Raw genomic sequence first — 27,599 nt, forward strand, 5'->3', positions numbered from 1 at the left:
ATGCATCCCTGGCTGATTCAATTCAGTGCAAGTCATCAGAGTAAACTCAGGTAATGACAAAAAATTTACATTGTTAATTGTGTTGTGAAATATTGGATATTGCAGTTATGCATGTATATACATTGTAGATATAAAGAATCCTCAATATATTTATAAATAAGTATATGTTTTGGATTTTTGTAGTGGGTAGATCATTTTGACTTGGTCATTTTATAAGTAGCTCACATGCGGAAAAAGTGTGAGCACCCCTGGTGTACAGGAACATCTGTGCCGAGTATAACCTGGAAGTCCCAAGGTCAAAATGGGAGATGCCCCCAAGGGTGGTGGAGAATGACCGAGCTAAGATCCTGTGGGACTTCCAGATACAGACGGACAAAATGGTGGTGGCTAACCAACCGGACATAGTGGTGGTAGACAAACAGAAGAAGACGGCCGTAGTGATCGATGTAGCGGTTCCGAATGACAGCAATATCAGGAAGAAGGAACACGAGAAGCTGGAGAAATACCAAGGACTCAGAGAAGAGCTCGAGAGGATGTGGAGGGTGAAGGTAACGGTGGTCCCCGTGGTAATCAAAGCACTAGGTGCGGTGACTCCCAAGCTAGGCGAGTGGCTCCAGCAGATCCTGGGAATAACATCGGAGATCTCTGTCCAGAAGAGCGCAGTCCTGGGAACAGCTAAGATACTGCGCAGGACCCTCAAGCTCCCAGGCCTCTGGTAGAGGACCCGAGCTTGAAGGATAAACCGCCCGCAGGGGCGTGCTGGGTGTTTTTCCATCAGGGTTTGCCAGTTACTGAAAGTGTGTGTGTGGATCTGCCTTAACTTAGTCAATATAAAACTTATAAAGTCTGATTGCTAAAGCCTCAGTCACACACACCTGGAAACTTGCAGGGAACTCCTCGCCAACCTCTTGTCGCTAGGGAAAAATATCTATTCGCCGACTCGTTTGTGAGTGGTTGCTGGCGCCAAAAGGAGCTGCACCAAAAATCTCCTTGTGATTGTTTTCATCACTAGCAGATTACCACTGTCACCCGCATGAAAGTCACAGGCTGTATCCCTCTTTGCACCCAGTTTCACCTAGCATCTGCTAGCAATCTATAGCAACCAACTGGTTGGAGAATACAAATTTATTCCCAGTGACATGAGTTTGCTGAGTGGTTTCCTAATGGTCTCTTGGCCTGCGTGACGAGAGCCTTAGCAGTTGATTTTACAGCATCTACCACCAACCTCAAGCAACCACTTGTGTATCCCTCAACCGGTTGACATTTTTCCATAGTGACTGAAGGTTGCCAAGGGGTTGCCAACCAATCCCTAAGCCTGTTTCACTGGGGCTTGAATTCCTCACAAATTCCCTTCTGTTATGTTAAGATAATACTAAGAACTGTACACATTATAGACCAATAAAAGATTTCTGTTGCTATAATCAACAACTGGTTAAGCTACTTCCCAACCCTTCTGTACCTACATAAAAATGATTACATAAAATGTGCTGTTTGATATTAAACGGATAGGAGAAACTCAATAAACAGATTCACCCCAGAAGTCTTCATCCATAAATATGCTTTACAGACTGTAATTAGATTTAATGTTGCTTTAACTTGATTGACTTTTTGTCAATACTAGTTTAAGTCCATAACATCCAGAAATTTCCTCCTCTTTGCCAGGTTTGTGCTGATTCAGACATCTGTTCCATTTGGCGTATGCATGTTGTGAACACTCTACTTGGTGCCCTGGGCCATTTAACACTTGCTCAATATCTTAAAATGAAACTGCCTGTATAGATTGCCTTGGAAAGGTGCCTGCAACAGAAACACAGTTTGGGTTGAGGGGATGCTGCTTGCAGAAAGGCCTAAGGCAAGAGATTAGAGGTAGAATGTGATAAAGCTTAGTACTGCCAGAAAGGCTCTTGTCTTGGCAAGTTGTATCTTATGTTAATTGATGAGCTTTGTTTTCCTGTTTTTAACTTTCTCGTAGTTTTTTGTCCTCGTATATTCTCTCAGTGATCCTAACATGTTTTCAAAAGACTTCAAAGTATCCTCAACAAAATACAAGATCAACAGAAATATCCATATAATTAGCTCCAGGTAAATCTCACAAATAGATGGACTTCTGATTGCCTTCAAGGCTCCTAAAGGCTTTGAACGCAAAGTAAATGATAACTTCTTTTTAATATAAGCTTAATTTATTTATGAAGTAGAGATCTGTGATCAAAAGCTGTATTTTTATAGTGCTCTTTTAAGCCAGACCGTGAGGCACAGTATAACAAGTACTCTGCTAGTAAACTCTGATACAACCAGGAGTTGAACAACCAAAACTAATTACAGGTTCATCGTATGCTTCTGAAAGTTCCTTATTAATACCAGACAATATATCATCATGTTGCCTAGCAGCCACATAACAATGGACTAAAATCTGCAGACAGGACAGTGGACCAGTGATTGCAAAATATAAAGATCACCTTATAAATATACGTTAAAGGAACTACACTGAATATTTGGGTTTTTTCATCCCTTTTAAGTGGTGTTGCCCAATCTCTCTCTCTCTCTCTCTCTCTCTCTCACACAAACAGACACACACAAACACAGTACATTATGAAGAACACTGGTATTAGATGAGCAGCTTGTGTCCTATATTTAATTAAATGTTAAACTGGAATTATGTACAAACTATATTAAATGCAGCAGACATTTTGTCTTTTCTCGTGGCCCAACAACATTATTTGACTTGATTTTATTATTTAATTTTATTTGACTTTTAGAGTGAAATTAGACACTCATTGAATCAGGAAAAAAATTATATGTCCACACGCCTAGCTAATTTGTGTCAGCCAATAAACAACCTGTAACAAAAAATGTACTACATTTAATGTATGTAACTGACACCAAACATACTGTTTAACTGCCACTGAACAACATGAACTCTATGTGGGTTAAATATCTAATCCATAGAGCATTAAATACATGTTATTTATGCTTCTTCATATTACAGTTTATGAACTGCAAGCAGACAGTATAGACATCCAACTAAATTGGTTTATTACATTAGGCATGATTAGATTGATATTAAAACAGATTAGCTGTGATTTTTGAAGCTCAGCCTGAAAGAGTTACGCATGTGGATGTGTACATTTTGTGGTTTTGTCCTTGTTAGAGGTATGGCAATATGGCAATGCATGTTGGTTGGCTGGTTAGTCGGTCTAACTCTTAATTTCCTAATCAGAGTTAAAGTAAAGTAATCAAACAAATATGAAATTCTGTAGAGACATTCATGGCCCTAACAGGTTGAAATTGTGTTTCATATCTTATTAAATAAAACACTTGATGCTTGTTTTGACTGAAAAAGGAGTATCAAGCAGAGTAGCTACTTTGTTGTTGTTGTGACCATACGGTCATGTGAAAGTTTCCACAGGACCCAAAACTAAGTACTCTCACTGCTTGCATAGAAATTATAAGGGTATTATAATTTCTATGCAAGCAGTGAGAGTACTTATTCATTTGATCATCAACAAGTATGAAAAAATACACACACAATTACTGCTTCCATAGGAATAGGAAGTAAGGATAAGCAGCAGTAAGTGCATTTGACCAACACAAGATTTGGCAGTTTGATGGTCTGGGGCATTCAAGGGTCTATTAATACAATGCAATAACCTTCCAAGAAACGGACATCATAAAATGTTAAAATAAAACAGTGACAGTAGAGTTAGAGAAAGACTGAACAAGTATGGCTTACTCGGGAATACTCCCAGGAGAAATCTCTTTACATTTTCAAAGTTGCTGCTAAAGAAAAATGAATTGTGGAATAATAACCTCATACCAACTGTTATGCACGGTGGTGGAGGGGTAATGACTTAGGTTTGTTTTGGAGCGAAAGCTTGGCTGAAATTTGGTTATGCGACAAGACAGTGATGTATCATCGAATGGCCCACCCAAATGTTCAGAGCTCAACCTGACTGACATGCTGTCATGGTACCTTAAGAAAGCTGTGCATGAATGAATGCCTGCAAACCTTAATGAACTGAAGAAACATTATAAAAAAAAAAGCATGAACCACCACATCAATCTAAAAGGCTGATAAAACTAAATTTGCACCAGACAATATGCTCAGCTTGAGGCTGCAAGAGTGAGATTCACACAACAATAGAGGATACTGTGTCTACATCATACTGGCTCCAGCAAGAGGTTAATGTTAATGAAGAATCTTAGCAACTGCATTGGAGGTTGTGAAATTTGGTATACATATTGTTTTAGAAGGAGATGACACATGTGGCATCATCAGCAGCCTAATTTTTATTTAATCCCTTTAAGGCTTAAAAACACTTTTGAAACAATAGTATTGATATTATTTGGAGCTGTGGCCTGAAAGCTGCCTAGTGCAACATTAGGGGTGTAATATACACGTATTGACACTATGTGGACTAAAATATTGGGCCACACCGCTGAGTCTTTTAATTCAGGTATTTTTAGTCCTGCTAGAGTTACATAAAATCAAGGACCTAGCCAAATGGTCTACATGGAACAAGTAGGTTTGTGAAATTTCTTACCTTGTAGATATTCAAAGAGCAACAGCAAGTGGTATTATTGCAAAGTAGAAGTCTTTAGGAACTACAGCAACTTATCTTACTGTAACTTAAGTGGCAGACAACAGAAAGTTACAGATCAGTTGCTGTTTGCTGAGGCGCCAACGCTCTGCTGACTCAATAACTGTAAAGCTCCAAACCTCTTTTGACATCGACGTTAACACAAAAACTCTCCATCAGGAGCTTCATGGCATGGGTTTCTGCGGCCGAGCAGCTCTTGTAGGTGTATTGTGTAGGTGGCCCAGTACTGTAGTCCATACGGTGCAGATATATGGCTGAGAGTTTATTTCATGCACTCAAAGAGCCAAAGTGAAATAGAAATCTAAATTAAAGCCTGATGTCCTGCTATAAAGTGAATGGTTTTTTCCATTACAAAATACCATCAACCATCCTTCCACATGTCCACACTCTGTCCACTACAGTAGCTTTCTCCAAACCCATTTCCCTCATAGCATTCTCCACAGGGCCATGTTTGATTGATGGGCCTAGGGACACTTCATGGTGCTGTGTACCTAATCGTGAAGTATAGACTTGCTGTAACGCTCCATTAATGCCCCGCGGCAGCATGGTGTAGTGGTTAAGGAAATGGACCAAGGAAGAGGAGGTCAGTGGTTCAGATTCCCTAAGGGTTCGCTGCTGCCTTCACTCTGCTCATTGTCCAATTGGAAAAATGAATTGTGACAGTTTGTGGGGTAATTCATGAGCACAAACACAGAATTATGCACTTGAGCAGATAAACATTGTTATAGACGTTAAGGCAAACGTGACCTTCTGGCTTGTCACAGAGGAAAAAGTCAAATCTGCTATTGACACAATCTGTTAATGAGCTTGTCAGTCATCACAGAAGTGTCTATTTACTCTCAGGTTAAGAGTGTTGCTGACATGTTTGCTGAGTTTGAATGATTACGTTCTCTGGACAGATATGCGACAACCATAAAGAGAAATACTGGCAGAAGGTAGGATTCTAACTTCCTGTCAGAAGGATGAGCACTGGAGATAGGCATACAGCCACACAAGTCACTTTAAGGGCACCAAATTGGATTGCTTGTTGGTCCAGTGACTGATGAGTTAATTAAAGTGGAAGGGTATGGAGAAAGAAGTCAGACACTGCTCCATTTATTTATTCTCTATTGACTATCTCCATGCACTTCACTAGCTAGAGTAATCGCTGCCTTTCTGCCCATGAAAACAACTAAAGAGGAGGAAATGGACTTTGTCAAAATTACAAATCAGGTGCAAAAGATGAAAAGGAGACGTAATTTCAACTGAATGCATCGTATTTAGATGAATTATTAGCTAAATGATTATAAATAATACATCCATTCTGCTAATACAGAATATCTCAAGGCAGACCTGCTAAAAAATCAAATAATGAGTGAATCAGTGAATTAAAACTGTCAGACTGAATCATGCGTTTCTTAAAAAAAGTCTTCCAAGTCTAAAGGAAATTGTTACGCAACCATAACAGTACCAACAGTCTGTGTCCACAGCCTCCTGTCTGCTGAAATTAAAACTTCAAACCTTTGGGACCAAATTAAACACAATTAATCACCGAAGTCTGGATCAGTCTTACAGCTATTCACCCCAAAAGCTTGATAATGGAGGTCATTAATAGTAGTAATTAGCAACTTTTCAGTGCAAGGGACTAGAACAAATAAAGCAAACGAGTGTATTTGTCAGGGATTTAGTGTGAGAGCCTTAATGGAGCACTCTGGCTTCATGTTCTGAGAAGAGAGGTAATTTGAGCTCAGGTTTGTGACAGGTGCTGGAGGAAAAAGTGGGGGAGGTTGAGAACACCACGAAACGTGGTGAGGCCACACGGCGAGCGTGCCGAGACGGATTAGGACTTTGTTTAGAAGTGGGATGTGTGTCGTGGGTGTTGCACTAGGGACCCAGGTGGTGCCCGAAGAGAGCGTGGCACGTCTGCATGCTTTTTTCTCTCTGTCTATCAGCCAGAGCTTATGCACTGTCAGGGAAGAGGAACAGGGTGAACCCAAAACAAAGAACAATTAGATACTGTTCAACTAAAGCTGGATTTGCATGAGCAGCATCATACTCTTTGTAACAGTTACACAAAGACCCACTGGAGAATCACTTCTGTTTTAAGTGAGATGGAAATTGTTTTGATTGATGTGAAGTTAGGCTAATTATATGTTTTTAAAATTTTGCACTTTCATTAGCAGCATTTGATTGAATGATTCAGTTTACAAAGAGAATTTTGGGGTAAGGGAAGACTTACCCCTAGTGAACACTAGATATGCACTGAACTGAACTGCATTTCCTCTCCTTCTCTTTCTTCCTCTCTTGTCACACTCATATACACAAATGTATTTACATAGCTGATAACCAAATACACCTTTGAACCAAACTCAAGTTTAAACACCTTATTTAAACCAAATCTGAAGACAAATCCACAAGACAAGTCTTTCCTGCGGTGCAATCTTCCTCTTTCACCTGGAGCTAAATATTGACCAAGCATAAAAGCATTTCATTGTTGCAGAGTGCAAAGAGACTCTCCCTCCATAAAAGCAGAAGGGATTACATTTGCTGGACTGTGAGCATCTCTCTGAATTTAAAAAAAGGCCCCTGGGAATGATCACCATTTTTCTTTTTTTTTTTTTAAAAGATGTGCTGTATTTTTTAATACAAAACTACAAGGTAAAGGATCACTTGACTGCATTCCAGTGCTCAGCATAACAAGCAGTCAAATATAAAGTGCAGTGCAGGTCTTTGTTCAAGTGATCCACCCAGAATCAGTGGCCAGAAATCACTACGACACAAACGTGGGAAGAACTGTTTACGTGCAGCTAAAGGTAAAATGCACATGTGTTGATTTTTTGAAGTGGAATGAAGTAAAAACAACCAGTTCAATAATGCAACAATCGTCAAATGTAAATTCACGTTACTTATAAAAACATGGCATATAATTGTAGCATGTAGAAAAGTTCAGTCAGCCTTTCACTTGTTAAATTTCAGAGCCTTCTGACTCATGACCTTAATTAGGTCCAAACTGACTTGTTTGGAGCTGTAAGATCAGATCATCTGTCAGCTGCTGACAATGAGCTTCATAAATTTTCTGACTGTTTAGGCTCCCGGGAGTAAACACTGAAGAAACTGAAGATAACTGATGCCTCGAAAGCAGAAAAAGGCATCTGAAAGATATGAGAAAGCTGCCAGCTTTTTTCCACTTTGCAAAATGTCCTTAAACGAAAATGTGAAAGTCGGGCACAATATATGGAAGACTGACTTCCCTACAAAATTCAGCACAAAAACAAAATCTTAATCATTTTAAAATCATATGCTGCAGACATTATGAATTCAAAATCTTAATCCACATTTCTGGAGGAAAGAATGACTGGAGTTTGATTAAAATAACACCTTGCATGCTGTCAAGTGTGGGTGTGGATATATTCAGATTTGGCATGTATGATAACCAATGGCACATGAAGGATTGCATGAATAGAGCCCAGATTGAATTCCTCTAATTAAAAGCAAATTATGAGTGCTATGTCATGCAGTCAGTTGAGAAGTGTGAAAGGAGGCTGGCTTTAACAATATGACAAAGCTCCAATGTAGACCTCAAAGTCCAACTTAAAGTACTTGAAGAAATTCAAGCTGAAGCTTTCAGAATGGCACTCCAGCTAAAGATCTGTGGGCAGATATTTAACATGCTGTGCCTGAAAGAATATCTCAGAGCTTGAAATGATTGGCAGAAAAAAAGTGTGTGGAAAAAGTAAAAATGGAAAGCTACTACAGCTGCCAAACGATGACACCGAGTCTTAGAAAGAAGCCCAAATTTTATAAATGCAAATTCGATTTTTTTCTTCTTTTTGTAAATTTGTTGTCTTTTAAATAAAAAAAGGTAACACTGCAGTTTGTTGCAGGGGCTCTAGTTATCACGTAATATGTGCATAAAAAGGTAACAAGAAAACGTTTTTAAAGCATCACTTGTAACAAGACCAAAGACTAGAAAAACATCAAGGGGATAAAATGGCCAGAACAGCAGTTTAAACACGAGTTTAAATAACGTGAACAAAGGTAACGTGACTCAACGAGAAAGTATAATGCTGGATTCTCATTATAAATATAATGTTGTAATACATAAATTGGCAGTGTGTTGCTGCCAATTTCAAGATTTAATTTATTTGATTACAAGAAGCTAATGGTGAACCATTTCTCTTGGTCATTCTTAACTTGATTATTGCTTTTTATGTGGGTTCTGTGGTCTCTGAGCTGGTTGGGTAAACAAGTTTTCCTAAATAAGCCTGAAACGAACCCTTGCTTTTTAAAAACTTATACTAGGAAAAATCCCACAGCTTTTGACAAAAAATGTGATTTCTTTTTTTAAATAGAGACATTTTATACATGCAGATTAAGGCATTCTCTTCCAGTAAATCAGCACCGGGTTGGTGTGACAAACAGGTGCTGATTTGCACTTTTCTGCCCGTCAAACATCTGCCAGTTAGAGGAAACAAGGAGTTTATCTGTGTTTCTACATGTTACATGTTTGAGGAAAGTCTGCTGTGCTTCTGCATCTAGTTCAGAGGAAATTGAATCAGTTTTATTAACTCAATTTTGAGGAGCTTTCGAGGTTGACAGAGAAGGATATTATTCCAGTCTAGACCAGCCTACGCATTTCATTCAACAACATGCTGTAATGAAGTTAAAAATGACTGAGTGTAACTATGCAATTTCCATTTTGACATGTTTAAGAACTCAGTCACTCTGCAGACATGTGAGACACATTTGTCCACATACGCATCTGAAAACAAGGGAACGACTGAAAACGTAAGAATCCCAAAATTTTGTTATGAGATATATTGATTTCTATCAGTTTGGAGCCATTTGTAATTAATCTTGCAGCAAATAACTTTCACTATATATTAATTTTATTACTCAGTTACTGATATAAAATGATTTACCTTCCTCACAGTATTTAATTTGTAGAGAAGTAACAGCAACTATTTTGTGATTGTTGGAAATCTCTTTTGGAATTACTGACTGACAAAAGCCACTCTTAAAAGTCTTTAACTTTAATTAATTAACTTTTACAACAGCAACGAAACACATCACACACACATCAGTGGCAGCTACTTACCCATGGTGCAGTTGGTGGTGAAGTGGGGCTCAATGGTGGCCGTATCATCCTGCGGCATCCGCTGATCGTAGCTGGCTGAGATCCGAAAAGGTGATCCTCCGTTTGTCCCCAGCGTCAGGTGGACCACTGCCCAGCTGCCAAGAAGAGAAAGCAGGAGCAGGATCAGTGCGAAGAGCAGACACCATGGCTGACAGAAAAACCTACACCGGCTGCGGTTGAGAGGAGTGAGTGTAGCTTGGGCCTGCTCAGCCTGGACGACGGAGGTGGGACTGTCCAGGGCTGCACTGGAGGCTGACATGGTAGCTGCCTCATTCCCTTCCATTTTGGGAGGGTCCCTTTCTTCCTTTGCATGGTGATGCATGGCCCACCCTTTGAGGCCACCCAGACTCTGCAGGTGTAGAGGAGGTTTTAGAGGTGGCCAGGTGTCAGGTGGCGCCCTTGTTGAAAGATTACAATAAGCGGTGTGAAGCCGGCACACGCTTACGGATTGAAGCCACAAATACAGAAAGTGTGTGGTCAAGAATCGCCAACACACTGAGGCCAAGTTCTAGTGTGTTAGTGAGCTGAAAGTCCTGCACCAAATGCTGTTTTCCCTCAAGCGCCCAGCTGGCTTTGTGCAGTTCAACTGTCCCTAATTTTATTAAGCAAATTGTGCTGATTTCTCTTTGGCTCCCAGCTCATCAACAATCTCTCTCTCTCCCTCTCTCTCCCCTCCTCCTGTCTCCTGCCCATCCCTACATACAAATCATGACAACATGTATAGTTAATGTCCTGTGAACAGCTACTTCCCTGATGAGATCGTAAATTCAAGTATGCCACACCTGCACATAGACACACCAGCACAAAGGCTACAGAAAGCTACAAAAGTTCTATATGTTGTATTATTAATACAATAGTAACAGGTGGAAAAACTACACCATGCATAGACCATACATATTTTATTAACTACATCTTTGACATGTTGCATCGACTGCAGCACATTACAATGCTCATGCTCTCACATAATGGTACATATATTTAGCTGTTATTTAATAGACGTCTGTGAATTATATACTATAGATAACATTTTTAATTAATCTTTTGTGCATCTTAATCTGCATCTAAAAAAAACTCCTGAAATAACAGAAAATACAAGTGAAAACAAAAGCAAATATGTTGTGTTTAGACTGAACTAAATTGTAATAATGTTTTTGTGATTCAAGTTTATGTCACACATAAGCCACACGCTGCCAATCCACCGACAAACACAGGATCGTGACGGCGAAAGTCAGGAGTTAATAACATTACTGAAATAATAAAACTAACACTGAAGCTAAAAAATAAGTAGAGAGGCATCCACCAACCAGGGACCGGAAATGGCGAATTGTTGGAATTCTTGGCCCTGATTTGGTAGCTGGCCGGTCAGTTTCACAAACGTCTGATTATGAGCCGGTCCCTTTCATGCATGCATAACATGCAGAGAGGGGTGCAGGCAGATAATCGCTTATATTTTACACCAAAACAGCTGATCCGAATCTTAAATCACCCTTCATCCAGTTGAACATGGACATTTTGAAGAGGCAAAACAAAGGCAGCCAGGCACAAGCCAGCAGCCTCGGTATGAGCGAAAAGAACAAAACAGTTATAAAGAATTATAAGAGAATGTCCTGCTATCACATGGCTCTGGTGAAGATATAAAAACACCGGAAAATGATGTAAGCAAATCAAAATAAATTTGTTTTGTTATATAAATCTTGCTTTTCTTTGATAAGGTCAGATGTGCCAAGTAAAGGCAGGTGTACAGAAACTCATTTTCAGCTAATTATTTGCACATCTTTGCAGCACTTTATTCGGTCAGAGAAGATGTAACTTACTGCAGTTTGGGAGGAACTGTAAAGTTTAATTATTACTTTTGTTATGAAAACAAAACAAACATTTTCAGACTCCACTGCTCGCCAATGCATTACATGTTAACTACCATGTGGTCGTGTCCTGGTGTTTTATATGGATTGCCAGCCGATAAAACCTTTTTCCCCTCCTGGATCCTCGTTCTTTGTTTTTGTCAAACACTTTTGTCCCTCTAGTTTTTCCACTTCAGCGTACATCCCCTCACATCCATTCCAATAGTTTCAGCAATCTCCTTCCAGGAATTTGATGACATTTGTGACATAACATTGTTATCCTCCCACTGATAAATTCAAAAACTGTGGGGAAACAGTACCCAGAAACGCCAAAGGGGACAGTGCTGAACATAAATCAGGTGTTAGTTGGAGGAACTACTAAAGTAAAAAGTATATCTTTATTGTAAAAATACTAAAGTTTATGCTTTTGACTATTGCATTGAGAGTCCAAGCCTAGTTTCTGTATTGTAGGTGTTTTTAGCCTCCCCAGAGCCAGAGATTGTATTTATTGACCATTTTTAAAAGGTACCCAAAGACATGGATCTGGAAAAATTATATATTTTTTCTTTTTTTCCCCTGGAAGTTTGGCTGTCCATGAAGTCTTTCATTAAATAGAAATCCGAGTCTTGTGATTTCAACTCATTGATATGAGTCTTGAGACATTTTCAGTGACCACACAAAGATTTCCTTCTTAAGACTGCTCGTTTCTAACAACTTTGAAAAATAGTTTGGTAGGTTGTGGTCAAATCTTGAGTGGTTGTGAAGAAAGTAAATGAAATACTATAGAAAATAATGCACACCTCTGGGCTAAAAAAGTAGATTTCCACCATAATAGAAGACCTTGGAGTCAATGGGAATGCATTGGTAGGAAGTCTTGTGTTTCTTTTCACAGATTTATTTCCCCACACCTAGGTAACTTAGATCTATTTCCACACAAGGATTAAGAAAACCAAACACTTTCACTGCTTTATAAAGGTTTTAAGCCTTAGACCATTAGTGATGTTATTTTGAGAGATCTCAGCAGGTCTCTAGCTTTCAATTATGACAAGTGCACTGGGTAAAAGGGAGCTGTCTGTGTTTATTTTGGGGTTTATTTTGTGCTTTGTTTGGGTAGAATCGTGCTAGTAAGAGTACAGCAAATATGAATGCGCACACAAGCCCCCACTACACAAACAGGCTCTGAGCTTTTCTGATTTCCCCAATGTCTGCGCTCGAACTCAGCAGGCTTTGCGTTGCTACTTTCACCAGCTTTCCTTCTTATGTTTTCCCCCCCTTCTTTTTTATGTTGCATTGCCTCTCCTCTGTCCTCCCTCTTTCTGGTGCTTTCACCTCTTTCCATTTACTTTTCGCTAAACCGTCTCCGCACCATCTCTCTGCCCCTCTTTTCACCCAGACACTGCTCACAGTGGAGGGAAGATGGGAAGTGATGTTACAGCACCATAGTACACCATTAGAGAACAGCTCTGCGGTATGGGACCTGCTACCTGTCATTCCCCTTAATAAGAAGGAAATGAAACCCTAGATAAGAGCTGCCACTGTCTCCTTGATAACCTTGAAATGATTTGCCAACTAAGTAATATACACATGATCTTGCTAAATTCACCACCAGCTCAGCTAAATATAGAAATGGTTTGGCTACATGATAACAATAGGTTTGTTATTGTGCAGGGATGTTTAAAATAGATCAATTCAACACTACTCAAGGCAACCTCATGTCCAGTTAGATTCATATATTCAAAGACAAAATTAGTAAAACCTATAATTTAGCATGGACGTATACTGCACCATTTCCAATGTGATCATAAGCAATTTAAGTTTTCAGCTGTTTTGCTAAGTTCTTAGTGTTTTTGGTGTTCTTGGCTAGTTAGCTAGTGGAGGACTTGACCCACTTACTTAGTTTGGCTGGTTGGACAGATTTAGGAAGACTTCTACTGGTTCCGAAGTTAGTTTATTTAAGAATGACAGACCCTATTATGTTCTTCAGTAGTAGCAAAAAGTGTCCTCAATAATGCTCAAAAGAAACACGATGGACCAGAACTCAACAGCTACAGTGATAACAAAGATCTGACTATGAATGATGATATGAATTTTCAGGGTTTTTCAGCCTTTTCACTTTAATAAAAAGGAACAAAACACTCCTAAAACAAAACTGCTTTATCAATATAGAGCACTGTCTCGAGACTGATGAGGAATTAGCTTTAAGATGTGTCTGGAAATTGCAAACTTGATTTCTGTCCAGTAACAGGATAAAATCCTGTGCAAGTCTTAGTGTACTCAATTATTTTCATGTTTTTCATGCTATGTCTGTGCTGGCACTCACGGGACTCATTAACAAACCGGTGGATACGAAAAGAGCTGCCAGAATACATCAGTCAAACATTTACATCTAATTAATAGTATACCATACGAGGCACAGTAGCCCTAAATAAAAATACAAAAAAAGATAATGGATGATAAACACCCCTCATGTGGGAAATAGATATACATGACTAATCTGAGTGCAGATGCTAATAATTATCATCATGGTCCTCTGTGTCATAAAGGCCTGCTGGTTATTTAAAATCACCTGACCTTTGTGCAGACTGCTGTTTTTTCAAAGACTCTCTCATGATGGGAATGTTTTCTTCACCACAGGAAAACAGAACAAAACAGCTCAGACTGACTAATCTTTGCTGCCAATTGACAATTCTCATTTCATAATGCTTTTCATTTATGCTCCCTTAGTGCTCTGCTCTGGCTAACGTAGCTCTTTTAATTTTCATTTGTTGTGAGTGTGTGCATGTGTGTGTTCGTAGGCTGCTTATGTCCTAACCACATTACGACTTATTTGTTATGGGTTCTGTTTTGCATTATCTGTGACTGTCATCTATCAGGACAAACAATAGACAAAGACGTGAGTTATGTTGTATGTTCTTTCAGTGTGGTAATGCTTCCCTAATGCTGTGAGGTGGACACTGCCAGAGTGAGCATACTGCACAGAGACAAGCTTTATAATTGCCTCATATACAGGACTATTGTCCATGTGTGTGGGTGATCCCGAGTTGGACTGAAGATACGGTCTAGATTAGATTTTGTTTGGTCATATGATTAAATTCAGTTGATAAAAATATAGAAAAATGATTTAAGTAGCAATATCAAGGCCTGGCAAATACTCCATTCCCTCAAATGGCCACTAGAGGCCAGCTCCAAAAGTGACAGGGGTGCCAAGACAGGAAGCTGTAGACCCAAACTGTCTGCTTGGGCCTTATTTCAGCTAACCTCTGACCCTATTAGAGCACATGTGTATACTGTTTTTACATAATTGTCCTTACAGCTTTATCCTAGATAATTAAAACACTTGGTGCAGGTGAAAAAGTTTTAAACTTTGTAACCCATAGAACTTTCTTTAAACCTAAATGTTTCATATAGTTGCTTATAAGACGTAGATGAGGGAGGATTTCGTTTTGTTTTCTTACAAATATAGGACAGACGTCCAAAGCTTACAGCAATTTGGTGATGTTTTCATTAAGTATTTTTACTCCTTTATGATGAAATGCTACATATCTGTTGTCAAAAGTGGAACGAAAGAAACACAGCTAAGCTGCATAAATATGCCAGAGAGGAGAAATTACTGCACTTTCGTCTTTTACATCAGAAATATGCTCATTCAGTAAACTAGTAAACTCAACAATATCTCCTGTTGCTTGAGCAGCTCTCTGTAGAAACCAAACGAGTCATTCTATGGCAGAAAAAATGAAACTATAATATGCCGGTAATAACAAAATGCAGCCTATAGTATTGGCAAAGCCATTTAACTTGGGTCCTCAAGTCTGAGTGCAAAGAATGGAAAAGGTTTTTCAGAGTCCAAGTACCCTGTTGAATGTATCTGCAGTAAAACCAAAGGAAGGGGAACAGAAATGGAAACTGCTTTACATGGTAATGGAATTTTTACCCCCTAAGAGACATAGGCAGTGATTTTGATCATTCTGGCTATTTTAGATCGAAGTGGTATTTTTTTTTCATGGTGGAAAGATGAGATTGATTGAAAATGATGCTCGTACAAAATAGGTAAGCATGGAGGCAACTGGGTTTAAGGACTTCAGAGGTGGGTGGGGGGGGATCTCTACTTAAGCCACATTGATTTTGACTGTCAAATGGCATAGTGCACAACAAGCTTAAGCCAATATGTCAAGAAAAGATTAGACTGAATGGCCTGACATAGCCGAGCTGAATGAATGCCACTTCTCCACGCTATGCAGGACGCTTTTGAATGGTATCTGTTATGCTGTAATGCCACTAGACTGATAGGGTGGATGAGATAAGTAGGGTTGTTTCATATTAGGGACATGTTTTTAATCTCTCTCTCAAAGATGTCTCCAAGATTTAAAAAAATAAAAAAATTGTTATGTGGGAAAAATAACTCCGTATACACCTCATTCTAGGAAGCCAAACTTTGGTATCAACAAATATATACCTTTTAGACAGTGAATAACAAAATTGCTTGATTTTGGCAGTTTGTGAACACTTTGGAAGAATGGCTTAGACGACAGTAATCACGATGCTTTCACATAATTTGCAGACTAAAACTTGGGATCGCACTCAAAGCAAGCATTAGCCATTGTACATTCAGATGAGTCACACCTGAATACAGCTATCTTGCATTTACAGTGCAGAGCAAATTATTCAGTGACTGAAAAATGAACAATCTGCCCCAAGCAAATTACAGAGGATGAAAGCAAACCCAAGCAAACAAACAACCCCAGATTAAAAGGGAAAAAAAAGAAACAGGATGCAAGTGAGTCCACCAGGGATTCATGTCAGTGTGGTATTTTCAGATGGCCTAAAAACAGAGACAAAAAAAAAAATCCAAAGGCAGACCAAGTGGGTAATCAATGGCCACACCTCTTACTGCAATGTGACTACTTCAGAAAGGTTTGTTTACAGTAATTACAGGATATGTGAATTGCAGAAGTTTTTGAAAACACATGTGCCTTTTCCCAGAAGCTCATGAATACTCAAAGATAGAACTGATGTGTTGATAACTGCACACTGACTTCTCTTTTGACCTGGCAGTTTCATTTCCATTTTGAAACCTGGATCTATGATGGATTTTCCAATAAGTTATACTCCATGAGCAATAATTAATTGTCCTCTTATCCCTTCTGTTTGGAGTCATGAAAGGTCAGAAGCAGGGAGAGCGGGACCAAGACCAAGGATAAACCACATTAGTGACAAAATATATGAAAATAATTTAGTCACAAACAGCATGAAATGGTGAAGCTGGAGTTGAGGTAAGCTGCAAAGTGGTTTGCTGGTGCTCAGCGGCTGTGGGCAGGCTAATTCGGTTTAAATAGCAAGGTGTAAAAGATATAACTGGTTGGATATGTAGCAGGGTGTTGGTTGAGCTGCTGTGCTCAGCCTGAGTTCATGGCCATGCCTGAATAAAGTATACTCAAGGTATACTCCACCTTGATTACACACAACCTAGCCAATGGGGCAAGAAGTCAAACAGTGAAGTGAAATGTAATTTTTTTAACTAAAATGTTCTTTTTTATGATGATCATTTTCAAAAAACGCGATAAAGTCTATATTGATACACACGTAAGACAAAATATGATAACTTTCAACTCTAAATTGAAGACTGAGAATGATGAACCTAATCACATTCTTCACTTTCACACACACTTTATTCCCCGTTGTCGCAACTTTACACTCTCGGCTGCAGCTTTTCAGCTGCCAGCCGCGCACATCAACAACAACAGCAACCCAGTCAGGACCGAGTTTAGTCCTTTTATATGCAGGGTAGGTGTGACGAGCCGATGCAGCTCAGGTGTGTCCACCTCCCCCCGCAGTCATGCCGCCGTCCACGCCCCGCTGCAAAGACGCATTAGCGGAGTTGGTGTTTCTATTTGGTGAAGTCGCTATTTTAGGTTCGACTCAAAGGGTCGAATTCAATTGAGCTGTTTTCAAGCACAGCAGCCAGAAAACAGCCCGGCTACTTCCTGCACCGTTTGGGAAATATTACAGATCATTTATGTAAAGATAACTCTAAGAGAAAGGACAAGCTTAAAAAATACTTGCAGTAATGCACGCTTATCTTTCTTGTATCTGCATTTCCACAACACAAAACTAAAATAAAATTTGCTACAATTAATGGTGAAACTGTACATGGAATTTTTGCTGACCATAAGTACTTTGATCTGAAATGATTTAATAGAGAACTTTAGAAAGGAACGGTGAAGGGTATGATGTGATTAAAAGATGACTGGGATATTTCTCTATTAGATGTACATGACGGCTATATATCAAAAGAATGGCAGGCCTACAGTCACCCCCATTTTCATTTTCTGAGCTTCCTTCTTCAGCTCTGTAGAGAACACATTTTGCTAATGTCCTGAGCAAGTGTTAAATCAGATCTGATAATGATTACAGTCTTGTAATGAAATGTTATCTTTGGCATCCCCTGTCGAAGATCCCGTCATCAGTAAATTGTTTTAGCACACAGGGTGGACGTTAGCTTGGAAATCATAATCCAAATGAAATGAGTTCAAACCATTGAGCACGCTGCATAAAATACACAAGATTAAAAAAGAAAACACAGTGAACCTCACGTTTTGCTGACCTTATGAACATGTTACTTAACAGTTAGAGTTAAATGATGATCTAAAAGGCTGAGCATCAGTGAGTTATGATTGAAGCCCAACTGATGTTTAGCTATTTGCTATTTGTCCATTGGTTACTGTTCTTATAATATTAAATCTCCTGGGGTTCCAGCAGACAAAGCAACACAAAAAGAATGACTTTGGTGTTATGAAGAAGAAGGTTGTGGACCCAAAAAAAAGAAAAAAAAAGCTTATGAAACAGGATTATGTATCTTGTTATTCAATGGTGACAGGCAGGTTTCGTCAGTTAACTGCCCATCTGCACTCTGATATCTCTTGCCAATTTTCGCAGGCTTCAGAATTTATTTGAAAAGTATCTGAGCTTTGCAAAAAAGAGGCACCAGTTCATTTTGTCACCATGACAGAAGAGCCTCAATAACCAGGGGCAGCCTGTCCATCTGGAGGGGCAAGAAACTCTCCCAGTGGCCCAACGGTGTGTGGGATCATACCAATGAAACACACAAAAAAGTCACATTCAGTTTGATTCTCCACTGCAGTGACCAGCTGGCTTTGTACAAGTATGTTTATGTGTGTGACTTGTTCTCTGTTTTTATGTTGCAGCTATAAATTCATCATATTTTTCTCAACACACAGTTCTTTCATTACCTTTACTTTGGCACTTGATTTACATATCAGGCTGCTAAATAAATGGCCTTTATCAGATGTAATCAGCTACTCATAATTGGTCAGTAGGCGCCCTCCTCCACCTAATACTAGGCTCAACAGGCAGATAAAATACAATGCAATCAGTGACAAACATTAAAAAACAACTCCTGTCAGAGCAGGAACTCTGACAAAACCAAACTCTTTCTGCCTGTTTTTCCCAGGTAAATAGCAGTCTTCTAACTCAAATGCCAACGGATCAAAAACTATACAACTGTTGGCTTTTGAGAAAGACTTGAGGCAAATCTTCCTACAATTTAGTGGTAAAATGGTGATTGTAGAGTGAAAATTGTGAATTTACCCATCAGTTGCAGAGAAACTTTTCAGATGAAGATTTCAAGGCTCTTCATCCTAACTTTCAACATTCTGCCTGTTTAAATAAATGTTAAAGTGTTTTGTTGGTCAAGTTGGTCATTTCAGTGGTTGAATGGTGTTTCAACAACAAACAGTGCAGGGAGATTAGGTAAAAAGTTTGTATTTCTTTTGCATAGAAAAACAATCCCATCATTATCATGCAATACCGGCTACTTAAAATGTTAAAATGAACTGCACCATTAAATCATGTGTTAATGAGCCTATTAATAGCAGGAGGAGACCTCCTACGGGCAATCTGTCCGGTAATAACTTATAAACTATCAGCGTCTGATAATCTGTTTCAAATGTTACCAGGTCACACGCTGGTATATTGTTTTTGTTTCATTTTAGGCATTATGGGCCAAAATTAAATGTATTCTTTAAATAAATTATGTATAAATAAATTGCTGCTGTGCGGTGGTTGTTTACGCTGATGTAGTGGACTGCAGTAAGGTAATTGTCTTGAATAATAAGCAGTGAGCAATGGCAAGGATAAAAGTGACACCAAAAAGCAGCAGCAGTCCAGTTGACTCAACATTTTCCACATCTGCTGACGCCATTATTCATAGCTACTTACACAGAGTGCAGCAGTAGCATCTTTATATTTCGCCAGCGTACAAAGAACCAACAATGCAAGTGTTAAGCCAAACCAAACCACAGTGTTGAGTTGATGCACGTGTCATATAATATTCTATTCAGTATATTGTTGAGAGGCACGACATGTCAGAAGCTAGCCCAGCTGCTTTCTGTCTCTGTCTTTTCCCATGTGTTATAATTTAATTTCCTATAGTTTCCTCTCTATCCGTGCAACCATTAGTTACATTGCCTCTCTCCCATTGATTTTTTTTTTTGAGCTGGTTTCTTCGTGCGGTTCTATAATCAGATGTGTTATTCCACCTACACCCTCCTGTTCAGAATAACTCAGAGGTTACAACTCAACAGCCACAGTAATGATATTGTGCTGATTGAAATATCACAGCAGTTGTAAAAGTTGGAAATATCAGAGTTGGAGGCTAAAGGAACCGCAGAGACACATTAAAATAGCTTGTAGAGAAAAAATGGAAATCACCTTCTCTTTGCGAATATAATGTAAAGTACTTTTTTGTTCAATTCAAGGAAATGCTCATGGATATTATCATGGCAAACTGATATCAGCCTTGTCATTTATTTTGCTTTTGCTGCCCATTCTCCTCTGTACATGGCTGAACCTCAGCTCATTGGTGGGTTTTTTTCTTGTCAATGTCAAATTAAACTGCATATCCAATTTAATAAGGCTGTTGCTCTACCCTGCATGGCACATAAAGCATGCAAGACCTCAATAAATTACTAATTTCTGTGATGAAAACTTGGCCTCTCAATGTAAACTGCTGCGCTATTACGAAGATGAAAGGCGTGGGGGAGAGATCACATGGCTCCTTGCACTTTTTAATTATGACCAAAATTCAATTACACTGCACCCTCGTCCTTTACAGAGCCACAGGAAATTGCTCCAATCGAGTGACAGCACTTGTGATTAAAACATGTTCACTTTGTAACATAAAAATGCTGTTAAGTTCACAGGAAATGGATGATGGCTTAAGACAAAAGAACAAAGTCACCCTCTCCTAATTGAATAATTTGTCTGTCATCAGAATTGCACGTTACCTTGCATGTTAGAACAATTTTCCCCTCACATGCACGTGCAAAGAACACATCTGCTATCTGCTATTCTCCCTGTTATCAGCACATGGGACAGATGTGCAGAAAGTTTGCCCTGGAAACTGCTCATCCAGATTCTGCTTTGTACTCCTTGGTGGAACATAAACAAGGACATGAGAGGCTTGAAGATTTTTATTCTTCAAACATTTTACTTGCATTTTTTTCACTAAGAAAGTAGCCACTTCACTAGTATCTTGTATTCATTTATAGTAGAAACCTCTGGAGGTTCCAACGAACTACCGATCAACCCAGAAGGACATGAATACAAAGACATGTGCCGCTCTTAGGGCCACGCAGTTCCAAGACGTTATCTAGAAGGACTCACTCAAAGCAAAGACCTGTATGTGACTAAACCGTGACTAAGAATGGGAATTGTGACAGAGTTTGGCGAAAACGCCGCCACATCATATTTTGCTCATTTCTTCCATTTTAGATGACAACTGACAGACTGCTGTTCGTGAAAAGCTACAACCAGTTAGAGCTGCCTGACTTGGCCATCAGCGCCCAGCCAGCGTAAGCTTTTCACGCTCACACAGGGAGGAAAATGATTGAAGAAAGAGGGAAAGAGTGTCCCTGGGCAGTCACAAAATTTTTAGTGAAAGGTTTGCCACCTTTTCTCTATGTAGAAGAACTAGATTTTCAGTAGTTTAATGCATTAGTAGATATTTGATGTATATACGAACCTGAAATTAAATCAGTTTTTAAATTCCATCTATCCATCCAGCCCTTCATTTAGCTCCAACCTTAAGTTGGTAAAGTATAACATGAACAGCTTGAGCAGTGAGCGGGGCAGCCGCATCACCTTGTGTTAACCCGTTTATGAAGAGCAACCATTTCTTTGAACCGTTTGCCATTTTAGACAGTTGATGAACTGTGGGGCACGATGGCCCAATATGAGATCAATAAGGATTATTTTTAACTATGAATGATGCAACTTTACTCCAAGACATTAGCATGAAGTCCACATTTATGGCTACAAACACAAGATCATGTGTGAGATTCCCCCGAGCTGGAAAAACTTGAGATCGTTTGTAAACTGCACAAACCAAAATAATTTATTTCAATGGCCTTTAATGGCCAGTTAACCAACAGTTTACAAGCAATCTGTCAAGGAATTACAGAAAGAATTAAAAAGCAAACAACAAACAAAACAAACTCAGTTTTAATGGTTGTCTGCATAAAAATGCGTACACAGATGGGATCTGTATGGATGCTATTTTAGGGAGGAACGCATTCCAATATCCATATGGCAAACATACTTGTCTTGTTGATTAGGATTTCAAAATAACTGAATAAATTAGGTGAGAATCAAGTCAGAAATAAATGGAACGGACCTTAGGATACTATTGCACCAGATGGCACCTGAAATATATACAGTTCATTATTTTTCTGATAATAACCTCAGTTAAGTATGTTTACCAGCTTTAAAGCTGTACGTTCTTTTGTATACACAAAACATTAATGAATAAACAATGAAAAGGGGCTACAGTACATGATGATGAATGCACTGGATTTCTATTTCATGTTTTCTTCAATGCTCAGGCTCAAATCAGGCTGCCTATATATTGTAAACTAAAAGGGAATATTTAAGTGGTGTTTACTTGTAAACCTTAGGCCCTGGGTTCTATGAAAGGAATGTTTTTTTTATGTTTAAATAGGAAGCGCAAGGGAGTGAATGCTGGGCTGTGAGCTTGGAAAGCATAAATCAATGTGAATGCGATATGATTTGCTTTTCGTGTGGAATGCTGGCTAAACCAAAAACAAGTAGTAGACGGGACTTCAAGGAACAGTACTTCCTCTATTTTCTTTCCTTTAATGCAACGTGGCCAGAGTTGACTTCCAGCACGATTCACAACGAGACGAAATGGTTTAAGCAATTGAAGTTTGAAAACTCCTTTAAAAGGCTACATGGAATTAGTTGAACTAAATATGTTTTTCTTTTACTTTACTGTAAAAGTGACAAACAAAAAAATGTTACATTTTTATACAGTTAGTGTGCTTTTACATTTCTTTAAAGATAACGCTTTTGCATAAACAAGCACTCGGTTTTTGTCTAAAAGTAATTTTGGGTATGTTTTATAGGTTAGGATGATCAAACATTGGTAAAGCTATGAGAACGAGGGCGTGCATACATGATATAGATATCATATTTCAATAAACATTTAATCCCGAATGTGTCACGTCGCTATTATTAAACCTTTTTGCACAGATGACTAATGTGCTATTCTAGTCCATGCGACGGTGTCACATTTCTCTTACCTGCAACGTGAAAAGCCTATTTTGTCAAATAAAACATGTCATTCATTAAAATGGAAATTTTTTCCACTCTTAGAAAAGCCATTAAAACACACACACACCCTTCAACGATAGCTGGCACACATTACAAAGTAATTTACAAAACTTTAAGAGAAAGAAAGCAACTACATTTTCTGAGGAGAGACAAAGTGATGCACCACGTATTGGAGCCTCAGTTGCTGCGTGGTTGAGCATTGTTTGTTGTAAATATGACTGTATTCTGCATGAATAATCACATAAGCTGCACTCATGTAGAACAAATCCATGATCAAATTTCTGCTTGCTCCTGTGAGAAAAACTCTATGTTTTATGCACAAATCCCTATTAATGTTACATCTTTCATTTTCAGTCATGAAAATGACTGAACGGTTCTATCAACATCCTTTTATGCATTTCATGAAAAATACAGTTAATTACAGTGAGTAAAGGCTGAGTCCCAGAGCTCAACTAGTTTGCAGTTATTAATAAATAACTGAATTTAGAGCTCAGAATTTGTGCTACACAGATGAGACTCACCGAGCATGGGCCTATGAAGTGACAGTGCCTGCTTTGCCTGTGACCATTCAAGCTTGGCGTGACTGGGAGTGCCTATTTAATTCGGACAGCGCAGTGCAATTTTTGTGCTCCAAAATATTCGTGCATCACTGCCTACACAGATTACATCTTAGCACAGGGGTTAGGTGTATGTATTTGGGTTTCTCAATATGACTGCGCTCATCACAAACTCCCTGCTCCAAAATCCCATGAATACATATATTGTATGAAATGTTTTCTAAGATGTTTGGAAAAAATTTCAGCCTTTGCATGTGCATTAAAACGTATGAGCACTGTGTGTAGCAAATCATACTAACGTGTTATTCTTCTGCCTTACACAGCATCTCTTTGGATTGATAAGTCCGAGTCTTTCACTTGATTAAATCTTCGCAGCCAATCTGAAGCAAGCAGGACCAGTATGTTTGTTCCAATTACAGCGCCTAATTTGAAGGATGCACTGCATATTACCAAAGCACCAAAACAGTGCCCAATTACGTCCACCTCGTGTGGGTTGCATGATTAAATTTTGTGCATTGAGGAGCTGCTGCTCGATGACGCATATAACAACTTCACGACTCGTCTGTCTTATTAAAAAATATGAAAAGGGGAAACTGAGGTAACTTACAGAAGAGACAGAAATGTGGCCGTGATGTGGCACAGCAGCCAAAACAGTCAACTTTTAGGTGAACGCTGATTATTGTGTTAGAATGCATGTGTGTGTAACTTTGACCTGTACCATTTACGGATGTGGATAATTAGTTGACTAGGCAGTTAATAGCTACTGCGCTCTCTACTGTCTTTGTAGTTGGCAGGTACCAGCATGCTCTCTGTCACTGGAAATTATAAACAAGCAAGATGGAAAGCAACACAGGCAACATCCCACTGAATCAGCGTGGTTCTGCTGTATTTTGATCTGGAAAACAGACAGTTGTCCATCTATCGTGGCTGGAGCCTACCCGAGCTGACGATAAACAAAATATGTATGTAGAACAAAACTGCACATAACTGAAGCACTGCATAAGCAACATGAGCGACTGGAAAGTGAGGCAAATCAACATGTGAAAAAAGACAAACAAAGAGCAAAACAAAAAGTTCTCGACAAGATGAAAACCAGGATCTCCTGGCTAACAAAGTAATAATTAATACCACTGCCATGACAGAATTTTGTTAGTCTCCAAACGGGGACCATTATTGTGTGGTAGCTGATACTGCTGGAGCTGGCACATTGGGACAATGGTGTCACAGGATGTGTGAGATGCTGGCGGCTTCTGAGAAAACCTCATTCAATTACAGCCACACCACAAAAACTGCCTCAGAATAACCCAAGGAAGACAGCAAAGAGCTGCAGGCACTGACTCTGGTGTCCAAACACACTACTTCATAATCGAATTAAGCATCCATGGGATGTGCAGGAACATGGCTGATCCAGGGAGGGACCTACACATTATTAGGTCGCTGATTTATATGACACAGACACTGGTGTGGTGTAGAGGCACTGCTGTTTGAGAATACTGTCTAATAGCTCAAACTAAAGCTCTGTCCTAGCTGCTCCCTGGAGTGTGCAATAAAGATCAGCAGAGTGGTCATAGAGTGATATGTCCAATCTTGCCTCATGGAAACATGGATATAGAATCACACAGTATGTGAAGGCCCTAAATATTTTAAAAATAGATTGATTTTTCTTTTCAATGTTAAAAAAAAAACCCTTTAAAAGTTAAAAAATAATAATATTAGAGCTGCTTTTTGGTAAAGAAGAAATATCATCAATTTTCAAAGAAAAAAAAGCAATAAAGGAAGACGAGTTAATCTAATGAGCTCGGAAAGAAAAGCATCTGGTTACAGTCGGGCTGCATTTGGCATCGGTGTCTGTTCTTTAAGTTTCCTTAAAGATGTTTCACCTCTCATCTGAGAAGCTTCTTCAGACCAATTGGTGGAGAGTTCCAGATTTTAATCCCTATTGCAGTGTTCGCAAGAGGGTCGTGGACACCTATTGATCCTCTACCTAATCACACAAGCCAAGGTGTGAAAACAGGTTGTGGGTTCACCCGTAACCTGTGATATACTGAGGTCAAATGGCCCAGGGTGTGAGTGGGCATTAAGACATCTGGGAAGGGATCTCAAAACTGGATTATAGATGGCAGACAGTTGGTGTCATAAGCCACCGCCTCTGTTCAAAGATGGTCATTCACAGTGGACATAGATGGCTTCTTTCACTCCTCTTTCAAACTATCTGTCTTCTTTATCCAAAATATGAACACTGGCGTCCTCGAAAGAGTGACCTTGTTCATTTAGATGCAGATAGACACCCGAGTCTTGTCCCGTAGAGGTGGCTTTTCTATGTTAATAATAATAATAATAATAATAATTATAGTTCTACAACTGTTTACAACTTGTATAGTTTCATACTTCATATTTCTGTATAGTGTTTCATATTTATATCCTGTTCATAGCCTGTACATACTTATTACGTTATAGCATATTCATAACATACCTTCATACAGTGTACACTGTAACATACCCATAACAGACCCATATTTTTGTACCCTCATACCTATAATAGACCCATTTGTGTAATATATCTATATATCTATACTATTGCTAATATATATTTTGTAATATATCTATAATATTGCTAAAGCACTTTCTGAATGGATGCAAACTGCATTTCGTTGCCTTGTACTTTTGACATGTGCAATGAAAATAAAGTTGAATTCTATTCTATTCTATGTTGTTCCATGCTTTTACGAAGTGGCTGTTTGGTCTCTCCGATGTATAGGTCTGAGCACTCCTCGCTGCACTGTACAGCATATACTACCTTGTTAAGTATGTGTTTGGGAGTTTTTTTCTTTTGGATGAGCAAGTTTGTGTCTGAGTGCGTTGCTGATTCTGAAAAACACTGGGATGTTGTGCTTGGAGAAGACTCTCCTGAGTTTCTCTGATAAACCTGCTACATAAGGGATAACAATATTGTTCTGTTTGCCCTTCTGATCCATTTGATTCACCTTTTATTGTTTATTTTATTTTCACTTACTGAATACGGGACAGACTTGACTGGGGGAAAGAAGGGGAGAAAGAAAGAGGGAAAGAGAAACAGCTGAGAAGAGGGACGGGGGAGAAGGGCAAAAGACAAAAACCAACAGAACGGGCAGAGAAAAAAAAAATGCATATATCAATCACCTGGATCACCTGCTGAGAAAGAAAAAAGAAAGCAAGCAGAAGAGAACAAGAGTAATAGAATAAACAACATCACAATGATATATGGGAATATGACAGTAAATACTAAATGTTAAACATTATTGTGCAGCACATAAGATCAACAGAACACAGTGTGCTTTGAGGTAGGAGCCAAAAAGGGTGTAGTTTGTGGGTGTGATCACCCGTGTGTACACCTGTGAGCATGGACGCGCTTGTTTTTTGTTTTTTAAAAGGTTCCTTCATGTAATAATCTGCTAGAGGGTGTGGGGGGGCCACAGCCCCGTCCTCCAGGGCGTGAAGCAGGTGTGGAGGAGATCAAAACTCCAGACATCCAGAGGCCCCCAGAACACAAGAGACCAAGGAAGACCAACAGAGGGGCAGCTGCGCCACTGTCCCGGAAAGAGCTGAGGAGAGTCCCAGATGAGGGCTCACTCAGCAGCCGCGGAGCAGAAGCCAGGGGGAGTTGCAGTGACGCGCCCGTGAGCTCCGCCGGCAGCCAGCTGTGCCTGAGTGACCGAGCCCCAGGCCGAGAGGCCGGGGGCACCCCACCTCCGAAGTGGCCCGAGCGAGCCCCAGGCTCCAGGCCCCGATAAGCGGCCGCCAAGGAGTGAGCCGGTGTGTACCTGGACGCCCATCCCCGGACACAAAGAACCACCAACGCACC

The 27,599-nt window shown here is 39.4% G+C and overlaps 1 protein-coding gene across 3 annotated transcripts in view; it reads right to left on the reverse strand.

Annotated features, from left to right (window-relative positions):
- The window catches only part of alk (ALK receptor tyrosine kinase), a 454,675-nt gene that overhangs the window by 88,694 nt on the left and 338,382 nt on the right, over nt 1–27,599 (reverse strand). For all 3 annotated transcript variants that reach the window (XM_085258181.1, XM_085258182.1, XM_085258180.1), the window contains exon 5: nt 9,676–9,809. In XM_085258181.1, coding sequence (XP_085114307.1) covers nt 9,676–9,809 — 134 coding nt within the window. The remainder of the gene's footprint in view (nt 1–9,675; nt 9,810–27,599) is intronic.

The sequence above is a fragment of the Mchenga conophoros genome, linkage group LG19 (genome assembly GCF_057382185.1).
Source record: "Mchenga conophoros isolate Kocher_MC1m ecotype Shallow Benthic linkage group LG19, M_conophoros_male_GT1.1, whole genome shotgun sequence".
NCBI classification, from domain to species: domain Eukaryota; kingdom Metazoa; phylum Chordata; class Actinopteri; order Cichliformes; family Cichlidae; genus Mchenga; species Mchenga conophoros.